Genomic DNA, 20,444 nt, shown 5'->3' on the forward strand with positions numbered 1-20,444 from the left:
CTCCTCAGCTCCTGCCTCCCCTCCCACTTACATCACTCTGCAGCGAGGTCGCATGTACTGAATGTACAAGGCTGAGGTCACCTTCCAAGCTCCGGGAGCCGAGCATCTGGCCTTTCATTCTCTCAAATGCTTCTTTGTATTTGTACTAAAGGGAGAGAGAGCGGGAGAGAGTAACAGCTCAGGGACAAGGGACACAGAATGGAAGAGGTGGGTATTGGGCGAAAATGTTTTGTTCTTTTGACAGTAACTGGGTGAGTTAAAAGGGAGTGCGCAGGAGTCATGGAAAAGTCTATTCTTTCATATGCAAGACTCCCAATGACTAAAGGGCTCCAATTTGAAATGGCGGAAGCCTTAGTGCTCGGGCAGCCCAGGCTGGGAGACGGTATGGGCATCGTTAGAGGGCTCCTCACAGGCCAGCTTTATGAAATCTCTTGGTGGAGCATGTATTTCATCTGCGCGGGTTCCATGTTTACAGTCTGGCATTTGCCTTTGTGCCCCAGACTAGGGAATTTTTTGTGTGAGATGCACTCTTTCTCACTGATCGTTATCTGATTGCCCTAACACAGTCGGTTTGGATGGGAGAGGATATGAAATCCACAGGCAAAAGAAGGCAAGAGTTAGAGGCAAAAGAACTGAAACAGGTTTGGATGAAACGTTGCCACAGAACTGGACGCTCACGTCACTTATAACTTCACTGGACGCCTTTGCAGCCTGGAACGGAAGGGCATCCAGCCTCAGCTTATATCCTCCATCTCGAAGCCGGCTCCAAGATTCCTTATATCGAGTCTGGCGGGGAGAATGGCACGGGTGTGACAGGCTCTACATTCTCCCCTCCCCCACGCCCCAGGGACATGGTTCACTGGGTCTCCCTCTCTCACCCACAGCCCCACCTGGGGTTAGAAGTCACTGTGGCTTAGAATGGATTATATCCTATCATGAGCTCCTGCCTCTCATCCACCCTTGGCTCGCGAAGCCATAGAAGGGATGGGCTCAGAACAAGGGCTTAGATCTGACAGGCCTAGCTAGAGCTTGCTAAGCAGCAAGCTCAGTAAAGAGGCATAAGGCATAAGGCTGTTGCTTGTATAGTTCATGATAGAAGATGGAGAATAGCCAAACGGCACTACCAATGACCAGGAATGGCTGTGAAGGGGCTCTGGAGAAACTACAGAGGGAGGAGTTGAGATCCCCAAATGTGTCTTCGGCACAACCACCAGCTACCTCTAGCGTTATTGAGATGTGTCGTCCGTATTTCAGCTCCTTCGTGTGGAGGTGTTGGTATAAAGGGGATACTTTTCCTCACTCATTCTGCCTAGTGAGCTCACATCTTGCACAGGACACTAAATCATTCATAGAACCCAGTGCAAACACCAGTGTGCATCCCCTTGTTTCCAGCAATCATAAACCCCAATAGCATGAAGCCCATGAAGGCACTCCATCCCCTCCTGTCTCGGAGCCCAGTATCCCACCATAGTATAGTGCTAGCACAGGGCGCCATGATGCCCATGAAGACTCCCCGGCCTCACGCCTCTAACCCAGCATCCCCTTCGGCAGGTTCACCTCGCTGATGTTCATGGCGTTCAGCTTGGCCAGCAGGACCTCAGGCAGGTCTACAGTCTGCGTGTAATGGTGCTTTATGCTCTCTCCTCGCTCCCTGTACAGTCTCTGTGGGAGCAGAGAGGACTTTGCGTTACACCCAGAGCCATCCCCCTGAAGCCAGCAGCCACATAGGACTCCAAGAGTCAGAGGGCCTGCAGCTGCTGTGTCATCACAGAGAGCTGATCAAGGCCCCCTGCCTCCACCCAGATCTCTCACAGCTAGCACAATGAAACTCGCATCACTCTCTCGTCAGCTCTACATTCCAACTCAGAGCATGACAGGTGGAAGCCTTCCCCACCACCAAGGCTACACTCACGCTCTGCTGAGACAAGTGTCAACTGGAGAAAATGAGGTCTGGCCACCCCTTGACTCATCTGGCTAATCACCTCAAGCTATGTAATAGGGACTGGGGACCCAGAAGGCACACAGGTGATGGCATTCTGCAGGGGGTGTCACAAGCCCGCCAATACCTTCCTTCAGTCTCCACCTTTAGGATTCCTGACCTAAAAAATATTCTCCTCGCAAGTTCGGGTTTTCTTTACCCAGAACTCACAGGGAGCTTCAGGCAGCTCACAGGTTTCTTGATGGCATACAGAGTTAGCACAGCCTCCTGAGAAACTTTCAGAATTATGTGTTCCCATCCCAGTGCCTTTGGGGCATGTCCAGGGTTCTACATATCACAGCAGCGCCCCCTAGAGTTGCTTAGGATAAGGACACAGCAAGTGTTTTTCCTCCTCAAGAATTTCTTGTCCAACTATGTTGCTCAGAATTCAGTTTGGTTCTGATGAGCAGATAAACAAGAAATCAGTTCCTAAGTCCAAAATTCTGGGAAGCATGCTGTCTCGCAGCCTGAAGAGTACCCCAGCCCTTTTGGGGTACCTGTAGACAAAGATACAACCGGAATTTCTTATAAAGCCACACAGAGAATTTTGAAAGCTGGATCCCAGGGTTTGTCAATATTTTTGTGTGTCAGATGTTGAATATTTTAAGATATTTCAAAGCCAAGCATGCCTTACACACAGATCTGTGTACTTCGCTCAGTAGTAGCAGCCCGTTAATTCCTGTGCCTAAGGGAGTTTTTATAAGACCTCAATATTCTATTTAATCTCTAGTGAACTGAGCATGGGGTCAAATCTTGGTTTCCAGTAATATACAGAATATGGTAAGTGGCTTAAAAGCCAGGCTCATATCCACAAATCAGCCTCAAATCATTTTTGAAAGCGTGGGGAAATGAGAACTCAGTGTCAATATCTGCCCTCGGATCCCAAAGAGCCCCGAGCCTCATCCCAATTAGCCAGAATCTTACTCCGAGTTCTAGCTCTGAAAACAACATATTTGAACAAAAGGAGGAGGGGGGAAAGGGGCCTCTCCGCCACAAATCTGCAAGCTATGCAGAGGCAAGGAGGAACAGCATCCAAGGCAGCAGTGGGATGCAGAGCCCCACTTGGCACATGAGTAGAGGAACGCCCCGTTTGCATCCTAATGAGGAAGGAACCCCACTAAGGGGAGCATCATGAAAGACAAGGGTCCCTTCATCCTCGGGACTACAGAAGGAGCAGACCCGAGATCCCCTCGGCTTCAATCACACCGCTGAAAGAGCGCACACTCTCGGAGTCATAATGTACATTATCACTTACATCCACTGCTTGGGTATAACTAATCCTGGCCTGGACCATCTCCGGAGTGTCTTTAATACTGGTAAACTTCAAAGCATCAGGCTGCTGACGGTACTTCTTCTGTTGAGCAGGGAAAGATCAAAGCTGTGAATTTTGTGCCGCTCTTTCATGCCATTTGAAAGGGAGAAATCACAGGTTGCTTGAGATTAGAGTGAATTTGTGAACATAATTATTATTCGGCTTCCTCCATCTTTATTTCTTAGGTACCTTCAGGTTAATATTTGTTTCCATTTAAGAATAACCTTGTGTCAATTAACATTAAAGTATTGCTACCCGGTGCAAAGACAACATCTCAAAATTACATTACACCAGTGAAATACTGTAGGGTATACACTTCCAAAGTGTCCTTTCGAGAGCCTTCAAATACTGTGTCGCAGGTGTTTATGTCTTAGTTTGGCAAGAAAGTGCACTCCTGGTTACATTTATCGACTGAAGCTTTCTGTTTTCCTTCCCCTAAAGGACCCAGTAGACATTATCACAATCAAAACCCTGCATTTAATACACAGGGCGTGTTCATTGTAGACTATGCTTTATTTAGCATATGTGCTAATTCTCAAAGAAATTACGGTAGGGAGAAGGATCCCATTACCATTGAAAGGATTGCTCATAACATTTGAGAGACATAGAATGTGTGCACTAAACAAAATAAAAAGCAACAGAATACTTAAATGCCGACAAAGGTCTAGGTGACTCTGTTTGAAGAACTCTGGATAGAATGGTCAAGTTCATGCCTCGATCTTTTAATCAAAGCCCGTTTTCAGAGCCCAAAATATAGTCTTAATGGTACAGTGGTTTATTTTCTCCGAAATCATATTTTTTCTAAACACCTGCTCATTTGCCTGCTTGAGCTGGTGTATACTCTACCAGGCTGTCTTAGGTGCAGTTAAGCCCAGCCAGCCACCAGTGTTTTGCAAATGAAGCTTTACTATAACATAGCCACACTCATTCACTGATATATTCTCCATAAACATTTTCAGTGAGCTGTGATGGGGATTATGCAATTAGCAAAGCGAAAAATATTTACAACTTGGGGCTAAGCAGAGTAGTTGTAATGACTTCTGTGTCATACCTCAGATGCATGTGTATGTGTGTGTCTGTTTCTGTGTTTATATGTGAATGCATGTATACATGTATTTATGTACATGTGGATGAACACATGAATACATGTGTATACATGTGTGAATTCAATTACATGTGTGTGAATGAATGTGTACATGTATCTGTGCATATGCGTGTGAATGCATGTGTACATGTATGTGGATGAATGTATACAAGTGTGAATGAATGTATATGTGCCTATGTGTGAATGTATGTATTCATGTGTATAAATGTATGTATATGTATGTAAATGAATGTATACATGTTTGTATACATATGTGTGAATCATGTATACAAGTGTACATGTATATAGAAATGCATGTATATGTGTGCATGTGTGTGTTTCTGAATTCATATATCCATGTGTATTTGCGTAAATATGAGTGTGAGTGTGTCCATATTCATCTGTGGCTCTTTCCACAGTGTCTAGTATTCTCTCTGAAAGTTAATCAGCACAATTTGACAGGGACCTAGAAACACCAGATAGCTAGGGGAAAATTGTTACAATACGTCTTGTGTAATATAAAGTTTGGTAACTGGTCTGAAGCAAGGCTGTTAAGAACATAAGCAAACTTCTAGAGAAAGCAAAATGAGGATTGTACTATGACACACGGAGCAAGTGATTGCCCGGAAATCCTTGGTGCCAGACTTACACATATAAGGAAATCACCGAAGTCTAAACTGAAAATGAGCAGGTAGGGAGTGAAGCTGCTCCTTTATGAGAAGCCCAATGCTAAGGCTGGGGAGGTTAATCCTTCAATGTAGAGGCTTGTTCCCATCGCTTTAAATGTTTATGCGGCTGAGAGGCACTTTCTCTAATTAAACAAAAAAACACACAGACCAGCATTAACCCCACTTAGGTCCCAGGGCTCTCTGAGTCTTAAGTGACGAAGAAGGTCTCTGAAAAGTAGGTCAGTGTGTCCAAGGCAAGGTTAGCAGTTTTGTCTAACGTGTGAGGAGACTAGACAGCGGATCCTTGCAACACTGGGCAAGGGCACTACAAAACCAACATGGTTGCCATTCTGCACTGTCAAAACTAAAGTCTTCAAGGGCTATGCAAGCTTAGGGCTCCTCCCTGTCCAGAAAGACCAGTCTACTCTCAAGTCAATGGAATGCTCACTTGCCTTCTGGACACAGGCCTTCCCAATAGGCACGAAGGGGGAGAATTTGGGAGTCTGGTGGTGCCAAGCCTCTAATGAGCATGAGCTTCACACCACAGTTGGCAGCGGCGCTCTGTGTGGCTGCCATTCTGCCCCCTAGAGGGCATGTGCTGCCTGCCGACATCTGCGACATCTGCAAGCTTTCTTTCAGGTTGCCACTGCTTGACAGAGAGTGCTTCTGACACCTAGAGGCCGGAGGTGCTGCTGACCATTCCCCAGAACAATGTGTCAACAGCAGAGGCGGAGCCTGACCCTCAGGAAAACTGGCCAAGAGCAGGAGAATGGCTGTTCTCATGGGCAAAACTGCCTTCCGGTCCCCTAGGGTGGCTGCCCCCTGACAAGATGAGACAGTAGAAGGGACGTGTCCCTCCCACAAGAAAGAGACAAGTAGGTGCCTGTGCTGGACAGCATTGTGAATAGTCACAAACTGTTTATACAGGGGCAACAGAGGAGAAATGCACATAGGGCTATAGAAAAGCTTCCTGGGCACCACAGACCTATCTTTCACCATTGTTCCTGGGCTGCTTCATTAAAATGGTAAGGGGTGGGGAGCAATTGAGCCCCGTTTGGTTGTCATTATTATACATAATATCCCTTGTCACCCACTTTGGTTTTGCCAGGGCTCTCTAGGCCCCTACTGGTGTGTGTTTGGTGTGTGGGTTCTCACTAATTACCAGCCCTAGTCCGGGTCTGGATGCCTTTCATGTGGCTTTGCCTTTTGAGTGGAAATGATTTTAATTTCATACAGAAATGCCGCACGCAGAATGCAACCAAGCCCGTCACAAGCTGTCAGGGAATCTCACCTCACTAATGAGTTCTCCTGCCTTCTTCGCCTGCTCCACATTTAATGACCCGGTGGCCACCCAGCCTGTGCCTTTCATCCACTTCAGGTCTGCCCTGTATTGGTTCTGACAAAAGACAAAGGAAGGGGGAGAGGCAGGCCAGTGTCACTGTGAAGCCATTTAAAGGGCTGATAGTGTTCCTGATGTGCTCCACTATCACCATGAAGCCATTTAAAGGGCTGATAGTGTTCCTGATGCACCCTTGGTGCCAGCTGAGCCAAATCAAATGCCATTGTCTTACCTGTTTCTGATGAGTTGTGAGTAAGGCCCCCAAATATACAACCAACCCCCCCTTTAATCAGAGGTTTACCTGTAGACGGTGGCTTTGGGCCCTACCCAACATCACACTTGGTATGCTGAGTCAGCCTGGGTCCTCATTAGGGACTCCCATCTTCCCCCTGGACTACAGCATCCTCACTGTTGGCTGTGCCAGCATTGTTTAAAGTGACATGTGGGGAAGAAGACTGTGATGGCTCAGAACAGAACTAAGTAGGAGCCACTGGATGGACTGCCATGGCATCATCTCTGCCCTCCCAGTACTGTAGGGAATGGGAGAACAGGTCTCACCTCTTCAGTAACTATTGAATAGTTTTAATGAAAATTCTTTAAATGAGCACTTTTCTTGAAAGGTAGTCTATCATCTATGCATCCTGAAACAGACATTCCAGGGAGGAATAAGGAATACAGGGATATTCTCCCCTCCCTGCCTTCTCCTTCCTCTCTCTCTCTCTCTCTCTCTCTCTCTCTCTCTCTCTCTCTCTCTCTCTCACACACACACACACACACACACACACATGTGACTCAGACACAGAGAGAAAGCAGAACCAAGCAAAGGGTGCAAGGCGGAAGCAGAGGGAGCCGTTGAAGGTCAACAAGCCGTTGAAGGTCACAGAACAGAACCAGCAGAGCTGGAACAAGCTGTCAGTGACACTCTCACAGTTGACCAAAGCTGGGGGTGATGCCAACACATTCGACTCCAGCAACAGAAAGAAACCTCCCACATAAGCTCTCTCTAGCTGGCTGTTGGCACGACTGCAAACCAGCATAGGATGAACAGAGTTCATCAGGAGGAGGTAAAAGAGTTTCCACTGAGGGACTCAGGAATGCGCACCCCAGAAGCATGAATTGTTGCCCTGAAGAATCTGATAAAACCAAGATTTAAAAACAGACGAACAACAACAACACCAAAAAGCAGACGAAAAAACAAAACCAGCAAAGGTGCACACGTGCGTGCACACACACACACACTCACACTCTCTCAAACACACTTTCACATACACTCAAACACACTCACACTCTCACACACACTCAAACACTCTCACACACACTCTTACACACATACACTCATACACATACTCACACTCTCTTAGACACACACACATTCTCTCACACATATACACACTCTCTCACACACACACTCACACTCTCTCAAACACACTTTCACATACACTCAAACACACTCACACTCTCACACACTCAAACACTCTCACACACACTCTTACACACACATACTTACACATTCACACACATACTCACATTCTCTCACACATATACACACACTCTCCCACACACACACACTCACACTCTCTCAAACACGCTTTCACATACATGCTCATACTCACACACATACTCATACTCTCTCACACACACTCACACTCACACTCTCACACACTCAAACACTCTCACATACACTCTTACACACATACTCACATACACTCACACACATACTCACACTCTCTTAGACACACTCACACACACATTCTCTCACACATATACTCTCTCTCTCTCTCTCTCTCTCTCTCTCTCTCTCTCTCTCTCTCTCTCTCACACACACACACACACACACACAGGTCTCTGTATGCACAGGCTCTGAGCTTACATCACTCTGCAGGCCATAAGCCTTCTTGGCCCACTCCACCTTCATGTCTGTGGGCAGAGCCGTGAAGCAGTGAGACGCCGTCCTGTAGCCTACATCTGTGGCTAGGTGCTGTGCCTGGCGAGCATGGGCAAGGTGGATCATGTCGAGGGAGACGTGGTACTGAGATCTGGTATCTTCAAAGCCCTTCTTGTACTCCAGTTCACTCTGTAGCTTCGACATCTGCAGTGAGTGGCTCATCTGCGAGTCCCCCTGTGCGCTCTTTGCCCCAATGAGTTTGCCTCTGGACCTTTCATAGTTCTCTTTGTACTTCACCTGAATGTAAAGCATGGAGCGGGACACAGGTCAGTCTCCCCAAGGAACGGGGAGGCTTCAAATCATGGACACGAGGTTAACAACAGCCATCTATCTACCTGGCGGAATCCTATTGTGGGCAACTGATGCCTTTTTTAGTTATAATATTCCATTATCCATAAAGATCCCAAGTCAACCATAATTATGCCATAAAACATGTTATAATGCAACCAGTAGGCGAAGGGCTTCTCATCAAACTGACAAAGGGAATATCACCACGGGATGCTGCATGTCATTCCAGACCTACACCACCCTCTGTGAGGCGTCATCTCCGCCCTCTCAACTCCAGGTGTCCTTCACTTGATTTCTCTTTAATCTTTTGTGCTTTTAAAGACTTGTTTATTCTTAGCTTATGTTTATGGCTGTTCTGCCCGCATGGGCATTTGTGTCATATGCATGCAGTGCTTTAGGAGACCAGCAGAGGGCATCAGGTCCCCAGCAACTGGAGTTACAGAGCTTGTGAGCAGCCACGTGGGTGCTAGAAATTGAAAACTGCCAGTGCTTTTGACTATAGTCATGTCCATGTCTCTAGTGCTTTAAGATCGTGTGTGTGTGTGTGTGTGTGTGTGTGTGTGTGTGTATGTGTCTGTGTGTGTCTGTATGTGTGCCTGCATTTGCGTCTATATTTCTGTGTGTGTGTCCATGTGTGTCTATGTGTGTATGCGTATGTGTGTCTGCATCTGTGTCTATGTGTCTGTGTGTGTGTGTCTGTATGTATGTCTGTATGTGTGTCTGTCTTTATGTGTGTCTGTGTGTGTCTGTTGTGTGTCTGTGTGTGTGTATGTCTGTCTGTGTGTATGTGTGTCTGGTTGTATATGTGTGTCTGGTTGTATATGTGTGTCTGTGTGTGTCTGTTGGTGTGTGTGTGTGTGTGTGTCTGTGCGTGTGTATGTGTGTCTGTCAGAGTGTGTGTGTATGTGTCTGTGTATATATGTGTGTCTGTGTGTGTCTGTCGGTGTATGTGTGTGTGTGTCTGTGCGTGTGTGTCTGTCGGGGTGTGTGTGTCTGTGTGTCTGTGTGTGTGTGTGTATACATATGCACACATGTATAAAGGTGCCAAGGGAGAGCAGATGAAGATTTCAGAGGTCCTGGATCTAGACTTACAGGCAGTTGTGAGCCACCTGATATGGGTGCTGGACCCAACTCCAGTCCTCTGGAAAAGCAGCAAACACTTGTCAGCTCCCAGTCATCTCCTAGCCCCACTTTTGATTTCTTTTTAAACAACCTGTTGCCATCCAATAAGCTGACTTGCAATCTTTAAAGATAATAGACCATTATAACTAAAATGCAGTCACAAAACTAAAACAGCACAGAGCATCCCTAGCAGGGCTTCGGTTGAGAGAGTTCCAGAGTTCTGAGAGGGAGCAGGGGAGGGTGTGCTGTCTGAAGACAAAAGATGTGTGACAGAGTTCAGCAAGAACCAAAAGAAAGAGCTGTGGGGACAGCGTAAAGACCACGGATCCAGCCGCATAAAGACCACGGATCCAGCCAGGTGGCAAGAGCTGTGGGGACAGCGTAAAGACCACGGATCCAGCCAGGCGGCACTGTGTTCAATGCTGGCATTCTTGTGCTGTGAGGAGATTCTATGCTTCCAACAACAGCATTGACGCCATCTCTGTTTACTGTGGGCCAGACATGGGATAAACCAAGGGCACTCACACACCCACCGAGTGTGTTAAAATGGCAGACTTTAAATGGTATGTTATATGGTAGACTTTAAATCAACTCCATCACCAAACCACTAGATAAGCTGCTATTTTCTCTCCTCTCTGTCTCTGTCTCTGTCTCTGTCTCTCTGTCTCTCTCTCTCTCTCTCTCTCCCTCCATCCCCCTCCCTCCCTCTTCCCTCCTCCCTCTTCCCTCCTTCCTCCTTCCTGTATGTATGTTTTCTTTTAATTTTGGTTTATGTTTTGTGCTCTTGTTTGGTTTTATGCTTGTCGTTGTTTAGCTTGCTTTGGCTGGCCATGTCTTTGGAGGCAGGTGCCAGATCCCCATAGTGAAGCAGGTCTTAAACTTTTATCCTCTTGTCTCTGCCTCTAGAATGCTGAAATTACAGAAATGGGCTGCCATAGTTCGTCCCCCTCCTCCTTCTCCCCTCTGCTCTCTCCCCGTCCCTCCCTTCAATTCTGTCTATTTATGTCTTTCAGACATGACTATCTCAAGGAAGGAAGCACAGATCTTTTCTACACTCTGGCCCACTTACCACCCATGTAATCCATAACAAATTGCATGGGACAGAAGAGCATGCACATTGCTCTGTCTTGGGTCCTCGTAATCTTGCAGTTACCAGTTTGCCAGTAACTGGAATGTGGAAAGGTTTAACCATCTGCTTAATTCGCAGCACCAATGCATGACAGAAAGGACTTTCATCCAAAGTCCATCTAACCGAAGAGCATAGGCTCTGAACCACGAACAGGCTGTCTCAGTCACCCAAGAAGGAGAGGGTATTCCAAGACTCTTGTCACTGTAGTTTTGGCTTGCTGAAAAGTTGGTGTGTGGCAACGGCCCTGACCACGGGAGTGGTGACCTCACTGTGAAAGACTTGTCATGATCCCAATTCACCAGATGAACCCCAAGATTTGGGGAGACGAAGATGCTGCCCAGCCAGGCAGCAGCAGAGTGCGTGCATCCGGCTCTAGTGCCCAGGAGACTCACCTCACTAGCCAGGTCTCTCTTGGCTTTGGCTGTCAGGAATGGTAAGGAGTCAAGCCTCAGCTCAAAGCCTTTCGCCTTCTGCTTTTCCCAGCTGCTCTTGTACAGGGTCTGGGGAGATTTAGGGGAGCAGTGGTTATCTTTAAGTGAGGGTTCCTCTAGAACAAGTGGTTCTCAACCTTCCCAGCGCTGTGTCCCTTTAATACAGTTCCTCATGCTGTGGTGACCCCAACCATAAAATCATTTTCATTGCTACTTCATAACTGTAATTTTGCTACTGTTGTGAATTGTAATGTAAATATCTGATATGCGGGACATCTAATATACTACCCCTGTGAACCCCCCCCCATGGGTCCTGACCTACAGGTTGAGAACCACTGCTCTAGACTTGTGAAAACCTTTCTAAAGAGCAGCAGCAATGGCTTCTTTCCCTAGCCCAAGAACAAGGCCTCTTCGCCCTTCCTGAGGGTCACCGGGCATATCTGACTTCCATTACAAGAAGCAAGGATTAAACCTCACATTGCTTTAAAGACATACCCCAAGAACATCATAGAACTCTCACAAACATGACAGATGCTACAATATCCCTTGGGTCAGCACAAGACTCAGCCACAGGGCTCAGCCACAGGGCTCAGCCACAGGACTCAGCCACAGGGCTCAGCCACAGGGCTTAGCCACAGGACTCAAAACAGGGCTCAGTCACAGGGCTCAGTCACAGGGCTCAGCCACAGGGCTCAGCCACAGGGCTCAGCCACAGGACTCAGCCACAGGGCTCAGTCACAGGGCTCAGCCACAGGACTCAGCCACAGGGCTCAGCCACAGGGCTCAGCAACAGTCACAGGGCTCAGAGGTTTCTCTCCTGAGCCACCCCTCCTCCAGCCTCCAGTCCTAGGGCCACTCTTTGTCCCTTCCATCCCTAACCTCCAAGCTTTAAGGCCTTTTTTCTGGAAGACCTCCCTTCCTTTCAGAGTGGAAATCAGTTCGGCCTCTGCCCATCTCCTGTTTCTCCTTCCTGCCTATTCCCAGGTCAGGATGACAGAGACTTGAGAAACTTGTGTATAGAGAGACAAGAGCAGGCATACTGGGACAGGATATCAGCCACGGACACTGGCATATCAGGGAGCTTCCTTAGTGCATGCTCCTGAAGAGCATCAGGCATGTAATGAACACTTGCAGGGAGGAAGAGCTGGTATTAGCCCCATTTCACTGATGAACAGCCAAGAGTAAAGACCTGGTCTACGGTTGCACCCCTGGCAAGTGGTCAAACTGAGGAGCAAGGTTTGGAGTTGACAACTGCGTTCCCCTCCCTCTACCCCTCAGGGATGCATCTTGGAATAAGCCCCCTCCCACCCACTAAGGTCTAGTCAGTAACTGAAGACTGCCAGCCATTGCTAGGAAGTTTGTCTTCCTCTTCCGCAAAGCACTGGTCAGGAACCACACCACATACTCTACAGTTGAACCACACACTGCATAGAAGCGGGAAGCTTTGTGGACCAGGTGACAACAGTGACATGGGGGAGCCGAGCCCACAGTGCCCACCCCTTGTGTTACCTCGCTGAGTTGAGCAGCATTGACCCGAGCTCGTAAGAAGAAAGGCTCATCTTTGCTGATGGTGTACTGATGGATGGACTGCTCATTTCCTGCCTTGTAGGCCACCTGATAGAGAATATGGTCAGGGGGTGAGAAAGGAACAGGGTGGACTGACCATCCCTACTGGGACAACATAGATGGAGTCAGGAACATTGAAATCAATGCAACATGCCAGGCACAAAGGCCACAAGATGCTACCCATCTGTGGAAACTGAAAGAGCTGACCTCATAGAACTAAGAAACAAAGGTGAGAATGTGGGCAGGAGTCAGAGAGACCAGAGAAGGGGTGCATAACGGGTACAAAAGTACAGCTGCTCAGAGGTACCTCTGTTATATAGCACATATACATGTATGTACATACTACATATATAAGTATATGCACACACATACATATATTGTATATATGCATATGTCGACACACATATGTATGTGTAGGCTAGCTATGGACTCCAGCAAATAATTTTATATCTTTAAGAGAAATGCCAAGAACATGAAGTTTCCTGACACATAGAAATCACACTGAAAACTAGAAATGCTAATTACCCTGGTTTGATCATTGTGCACTGTATTCATGTATCTGATTGCAATACTGTACCTCATAAGTGTAAACATTGTAAATCAATGAAAGCAAATAACAGGCTTATGCCTGTAACCCCAGAACTGGGAAGGCTGAAGGAGAGGGATTGCTAAAGGTTCAAGGCCAGCCTGGGTCATAGAGTAAGATCCCCATCTTAAGGAAGGAAGGAAAGAAAGAAAGGAAGAAAGAAAAAAAGAAAGAAAGAAAGAAAGGAAGGAAGGAAGGAAGGAAGGAAGGAAGGAAGACATACACGTGTGTGTGTGTGTGTGTGTGTGTGTGTGTGTGTGTGTGTGTGTGTAACACCAGGCCAGACATTAAGAGAAAACACAGGAAAAACACATGTTTAGGGACAGAGACCAACACAACTATCCTCCTGGTTTCTTTCCTTAGAATTGCCGTCTGCCTCCCAAATCTATTGTCATCTACATTCCCCTGAACATCAAAAATCTCCCAACCCCCAGAGGGCGCCAAAGTAGGCTGGGGAGGAAGCACATTCCCTCCCTCCCTCCTGCATTCGTGATCCATTCATACAGTGGGAAGGGCTGCCACCAGGAAGTGGGCAGTGACCTGACCCAAAAATAGATCTCTGCTTTCTCTCTCCCTTTCTCTCCTCCCTGAGTCATGTTTGCAAGCAGCAGCTTTCTGCCACCTCTGACAGCTTTCTGGAAGGGGTCGGGGGGGGGGGGGGGGGGGGGGGGGGGGGGGGGGGGAGGTGCAGCCTCTGCTGAACCAATGGGAAAAAGATAGGAAGAACAAACTGCGGCAATTAGTGGAGGGCTCTGGTTGAGGACCAGCCTGAACATCATACAAATGGAACCCTGTTCTGACTCCACTTATTAAAACTCCACTGGCACCCGGTGAAAAGCAAATCCTCCTTCAACATAATTCTCTGTCAATCCAGAAGTATAGTCTTGGATAAAGAGACAGAAAAAAGGGCAATTAAGAAATACCGACAGCAAAGGAGTAATCAGATTGGTCTGTCCCCGTGACTGGGGGAGAAGCAGGGTGTGTCTGATCTGCACACTTCCGGGATGCCTGGGCCATTCCAGGTCCAGCCTCCTTAAGGACTCCTGAGCTATTTCTGTGAGCAGCACCTGCTGCTCTCTCTAGAGGAGGATCCTGGGCCCATGACACAGCAACCTGCTGGCTGGAGGGCAGCCCAGGACTCACCCCATTCTGCAGCTCCTGGCTCTTCTTGGCATGCTCCATCTGGGAGCTGTCAGCCACGCTGGTGAACTTTAACTCATCCACCCTCTGCCGGTAGTTTTTCTGTTTCCAAAGAAAAGGTACGGCATAGTGTTAGGATGGAATTGCCTCCTTCCACCACACACACACACACACACACATACACACACACATCTCAAGCATCTCTATGTGGAAGGGGTATTTTGCAGGTCCTAATCTCTCTCTCTCTCTCTCTCTCTCTCTCTCTCTCTCTCTCTCTCTCTCTCTTTCTCTCTCTCTCTCTCTTTCTCTCTCTCTCCATGTACATATATGAATGAGCACATGTTTATGAAGAGGCCAGAGGTCAGTCTTGGGTGTCTTCCCTGGTCACTCTCCACCTGGCTTTGTGAGACAAGTTATCTCCCTGAACCTGGGGCTTGTCTCGGCTACACTCCTTAAGCCTCTTCCTGCCTCTGCTTTCCCATGAGCCTGTTTCGATGGTGGCATGGGAACTTCAGTGCTTCTCAGCAAACCCTGTGCCACACTGTGCACACTGGGCTCTTTCCACCCTACAGACCCGAGGTCTTACATTAGAGATGAAGTGGAAGGAACTCGAACTCAGGACTCTTTCAAATGTCACCACCACCTTTTCCCAGTCCCCCGACTGGGCTTGTCACTAAACAGACCCAAGACCCTCTTCCTTCAGTTGCACAAGGCTAACAGTGATGAAGGAAGCTTTGTCACCCCAAGGTGCAGCGGATGCTTCAACATCATTCTTTCCGTGTGACTCATGTGTTTCCACGCAATAGCACATTCGGCACATGCTGCATATGGGCCATCACCACTGCCCATGGAGTCCCCGAGACTATCCAAGGAGCTAAGGAAGAGAACACAAAGCCACAGACAGAAGGTGGGAGGTCGTAGATTACGCTGTTTCTCTGCGGTCTGCTTTCATTGTGTCCTCATCCCACAGCCACTAACTAACTGGAAAAATTTCAAGTGTGCTAATTCTGTCTCCCCTTGGGGACATCTCGTCTTTCTTGAAGGTTACTTCCTCTGGCTTTTCCATTGGAGTTGCCAAGATGGATGGGAAAGTTGCCCCTGAGGATGGTTTGCTGGAGCAATAGTGTAGGGAGCTCACAAGCTGGTGCCACCGAGCCTCTACTCCTCTGCAGAAGCAGTATCTTACCACTGAGGGTGACAATGACTGGAATATTGGACACCTCAAGTGTTCTTCTTCCAAATGGAAAACACAAACCAAAGAGAAAGCTCACTACAAGCAGACTCCAATTCAGAGTCCACGTAACTGAGGGAAGTCACATGACCCTCCTGGGGCTGGCAATTCCCAGTCGCCACAGCGTAGGTACTGGCCAAATCCTGAGTCCTTACTTTGAAGCTAACAGTTCATTCTACCATATGCTAGCACACCAAAAATCACTAGGAGAGAAACCTCTCAAAGAGCTTAAAAAGTGGTGGTCAACAAAGGAAGTGAGGCAGACCCCCACATGTCTGATGCTGTAAGGACAACTTCCTGGACCCTTCCCCCACTGCACCCTGATCCAAGATCTACCTGGATCTCAGTAGATCTCACAGAAGGGAGGGATGAGACCCTGGGGTGATACTCTGTCTCTACTGCTTCCATTACTGACACCGTTTAAAACCAAATGTATTTTTGAGAGAAAGTAAGGTAGAAAAAGGAGAATAAATTATAAAGTATGTGTTTGGGCATGTATACTGCCGAGGAGTCACTGAGTCTTGTGCCAAGTGCTGCATGTACTGAGCACTGGGTGCTGAGTAGCTCTGCTCTTGAGTGGAACCACGACTTAGGTCTGCTTTTCCCGTGGATAAGGCAGAGCACAGCAGGATAGCCTCAGGATCTGTGCATAGGACCGCAGTGACCAATACCCTGCGCCATGAATCAGTGCACGCAGAGGGATCCGTCAACTACACCAGTGACTGAATTATGCTGTCTGTAAACAGTGGCTCTTTTATCTCTTTGCAATGGGCAGACTCAGCCTCCCTGGCCCAGAGGCAAGAATCCCCTTGATGTTCCCAAAGTTCTTGACACAGTCCCTCTTCCACATCCTTCCAAAGTCCCTCTCTGCTTGCTGCCAGAGCAGCTCCCCAAGACATAAACAGATGCACAGGTTTAGACCACGGGCCCAGAAGTGTCTCTGCTCACTCAGCCCTCTCATCCTTCCACGCGAACAGGGTCCACAATATTACGCGACCCCGCCCAAGTCTCCAGATTATGGCGACGCTAACTCCAAGTGCTAGACTGCCCACAAATGTTCTTTGCGTAAGAAAGACATCACAGTTTGATTGCTTGGCATGGGAAGTCTTTCAGATTTCAGAGGATCTTTCTCCCTTTGGTTGGTTTGGGGTGGGTATTTGTACATAATGGCATTTTTTGGGGGATGACACCCTGATTTAAAGTCATTTATGTTTCATATATACCTATGGTAGCTAGAACCTTAAGGTTATTCTATGTGATATTTTCAATAATTTAGTGCCACGCTGTGAATTGTGATGTCCTTTTCAAAATAGTGGAGATTTTTGAAGCATCTTGAGCTTTTTCAGTTGTCAACTGCTCTATTTATACCATCTTTCTACCTTAAATGATTCTCTGGATTAGACTACTACTTCTTTCCAGGTGCTGATGGGGCACGCCTTTAATCCCAGCACTTGGGAGGCAGAAGCAGGTGGATCTCTGAGTTTGAGGCCAGTCTGGCCAAAGACAGAGTTCCAGGACATCCAAGGATAGACAAAGAAACCTGTCTCTAAAAAACATTCTTTAAAAAAAGACTACTTCTAGGGCTAAAGAGATGGCTCAGTGGCTAAGAGCACTGACTGTTCTTCCAGAGGTCCTGAATTTAATTCCCAGCAACCATTTGGTGGCTCACAACTATCTATAAAAGGATCAGATGCCCTCTTCTGCTCTGCGGATTTATATGCAGCAGAACACTCATATATTAAGTAAATTTAAAAAAAAAAGACTAATTCTTAAAATAAATTGATAGTTTTCTTAAAAACACATCCCCAGAACTGGGCACGGTGACACAATCCTGAAATCCTAGCACTCAGGAAGAGTAATAGGAGGACGTGGAGTCTAGGGCTTGCTTGGACTACAAGACAGATCTTGTGTCAAGAAAACCAAACCAAAGCAAACCTACAGGAAGTTTAAGGGGACAGAGTTGGTTCTGGAGACTTTACAAATACAGAAATGAATTTTACTTGAATTCAGAATTAAGTCCCGGAGGTGGGGGAGGGCACTGGTGGGAACCAGGGCTCTGTGACTCAGAGGTTGAGAATCGCTTGGCGCCCAGGGACAGACGCTCAGGTTACCTCGCTGACGAGCTGTCCGGCCTTCTTCGCCTGTTCCAGGTTGAGACTCCCCTCCGTCAGCCACCCAACTCCCCTCATCCATGCCAGGTCAGCTTTGTACTGCAACTGCAGGAGAAATGTCACCAAGCTCTAATCCGGCACACACAGACAGACACAACCAAGTTCATGGGGAAATCCAAAATGCCCTCCCAGAAAGTCACTCCCCATTTATCCTCAGCGGCTCTTCCTTAGGGAGGGAAAGCCACTGGGTGCTCCCTGCAATGGAGATGAACATGTTCCACCTTTCTGTTGAAGCACTTTGTCTCATACCATTGACCAATATTTCCAAGATGTTTCGCCTTGGCACATCTTGACTTTCACACTGGCTCCAAGCCCCGCCCCATCCTGAGTCTCCACTGTCTTGGCTCTTTGTTTCTCTACACCAGTCTTTCCTGGATCTGGAACAGCTCTAGTTCTTCTTTGAGCTATACAATGGACTCACACACAGGGTCAGATTGCCCTGAGAGCTCATCTAATGACAAGGTGCTGGGTTGATCCGGCAGCTGGTGACCACTCACCTCGCTCTGGAGCCCATAGGCTTTCTTGGCCCACTGAGTTTTCATGTCTTCAGGCAGCACCGTATAGTCATGCAGTTTCTTTCTGTAGTCAAGGTCACTGGCGAGAGCTTGGGCCTTCTTAGCATGCCTGAGGTTCACCATGTCCATGGGCAGGTGGAAATGGGTTTTACTCTCCTCAAACCCCTTCTTATATTCAACCTTGAATGCAACAAAACAGGGCTCACTGTCTAAAGGCTGTTCTTGTAGGGAATAAGAGGGAGTTGGGGGAGAGACTCTGGGCTTTTAGAAGATTTAAGCACTCTGGGTGAAGCTACCTGTCTGCTGGAAAGGTGGGCCCAAGTCAGTGTTGCCAAAGCCATACTGGTCCTGTTCCCTACCGTCTTGTCATCTAAGGCCATCTCTTACCCAACTTCACCCTGTGTGTGGCTGTTGATGGAGAGGCTGCCATCTATGCTTTCAGCAGAGGCTTTCCAAAAGCAAAGCAACAAAGTGTGAGCTATAGAGTCCAAGAATCCCAGTGTCCCTTAAACGCAACTCACACTGCTCGCCAGGCAGCCTCTGGAAAATTACATTCGCCTCCCTTAGGGATCATTTTCCTTAAGGAAATGGTTGCGGTGAGTCTTACTATAGGAGCAGGAATGTGCTTAGGATAGGGAGCCCCAGTGTGCAAATAGCATGCGCTAAAGATGAGAATACAAGGATGATGGTGATGGTGGTGAGGATGGTGGATGTCAACGGCAGTTTCCATGGGAACAGTGATGATGACTGATGGTGGTGATGGTGAGGAGAATGGATGTCAGCAGTGGTTTCCATGGAAACAATGATGACTGATTGGTGTGAGGATGGCAGTCATGACATTAGTTACAGTGGTGGTGGTGGTGGAGACACCAGTTATAACAGCATATGGTGAGGAAAGACAGTGCCCAGCAGTATGAGGGGCATGGTGCCAGGTATTGAGAGATCTGGGCTCTGACTCTACTCTCCTACCACTATTGTTGACTACCAAATGGCTTTGGATCACAGGTACTCAACATAACAATTTGTTGTTCATTCATATCAAAGCCCAACTCTGGTTCTTACCATGTCTTTATACTTCATGACCATGCATTCCCCAAGACATTTCTATGCTGTGTCTAAACGCATGACTTCAGTGCCAACTCCCTCACGCCACTCAAGCCATGGTCTTGGAAAGGCCTGCCAGGTAAATCTGCTCAGTGGAACTGCCTGGCTACTTGGCTCAGGAAGGCTAGAGTAGAAACTCAGTGCTCATGTGTCCATCCTGTACGCTTGGCATTGGGTGAGAGATTTGACTGGAAACCATAGGTGTCCCTTCCAGTAGAACCCTCCTCTCCCGGTTGCTCTAAGACCAGCCAACCATGGTGACAAGCGTTAATCCCCAAAATACTCCAGTTATTTACAACCAGCGACATTCAAGTTGGCTGAAGCCTCATTAGCCTGGCAAATGTTTTAACACTAGGCTGTGACCACCCAGAATATCATCACGAAAAAACTACAAGCTTAAAGCTTAACTCCTGTCTATTTAGGTGTGATTTGTGCCCACTGAAAGTTATGTTGAGGTTCAGTTCCTCAACAGTAGGTGGTGGTGATGGTGGTGGTGGTGGTGGTGGTAGTGGTACCAAGTCAAACTGTTTTGAGGGGTAGAGCTCTCATGAACACATCATTGCTTGCCTGTCCTGGAGCTGGATTCATCATCATGAGAATGTGTTGTTATTAATATAAACCAAAGGTGCCTTGCGTTCTCTCATTTACATACACTCGCTCCCCTTCACATCTTTTTTCATCCCATGCAACGCAGGGCCTTACTAGATGCAGTTGCACATGCTCAGGCCCTGGAGCCTCCACAATTCTATGACAAGACAGAGCTCTTCCTTCCTCAAGTGCCATCTCTAGGGTCCTGGTTTAGCAGCAGGAAGATGGACTAAGACACTCTCACATG

The 20,444-nt window shown here is 47.6% G+C and overlaps 1 protein-coding gene across 2 annotated transcripts in view; it reads right to left on the minus strand.

Moving 5' to 3' along the window:
* Positions 1-20,444, minus strand: part of Nrap (nebulin related anchoring protein) — a 78,891-nt gene that overhangs the window by 25,262 nt on the left and 33,185 nt on the right. For both annotated transcript variants that reach the window (XM_031390779.1, XM_031390780.1), the window contains exons 19-29: positions 18,488-18,685; positions 17,931-18,035; positions 14,592-14,690; positions 12,806-12,910; positions 11,258-11,365; positions 8,252-8,563; positions 6,334-6,438; positions 3,234-3,332; positions 1,558-1,662; positions 679-786; positions 32-145 (exon numbers count right to left, since the gene is read on the minus strand). In XM_031390779.1, the coding sequence (XP_031246639.1) occupies positions 32-145; positions 679-786; positions 1,558-1,662; positions 3,234-3,332; positions 6,334-6,438; positions 8,252-8,563; positions 11,258-11,365; positions 12,806-12,910; positions 14,592-14,690; positions 17,931-18,035; positions 18,488-18,685 (1,458 nt within the window). The remainder of the gene's footprint in view (positions 1-31; positions 146-678; positions 787-1,557; positions 1,663-3,233; positions 3,333-6,333; positions 6,439-8,251; positions 8,564-11,257; positions 11,366-12,805; positions 12,911-14,591; positions 14,691-17,930; positions 18,036-18,487; positions 18,686-20,444) is intronic.

Source organism: Mastomys coucha, unplaced genomic scaffold (genome assembly GCF_008632895.1).
Source record: "Mastomys coucha isolate ucsf_1 unplaced genomic scaffold, UCSF_Mcou_1 pScaffold21, whole genome shotgun sequence".
NCBI lineage: Eukaryota > Metazoa > Chordata > Mammalia > Rodentia > Muridae > Mastomys > Mastomys coucha.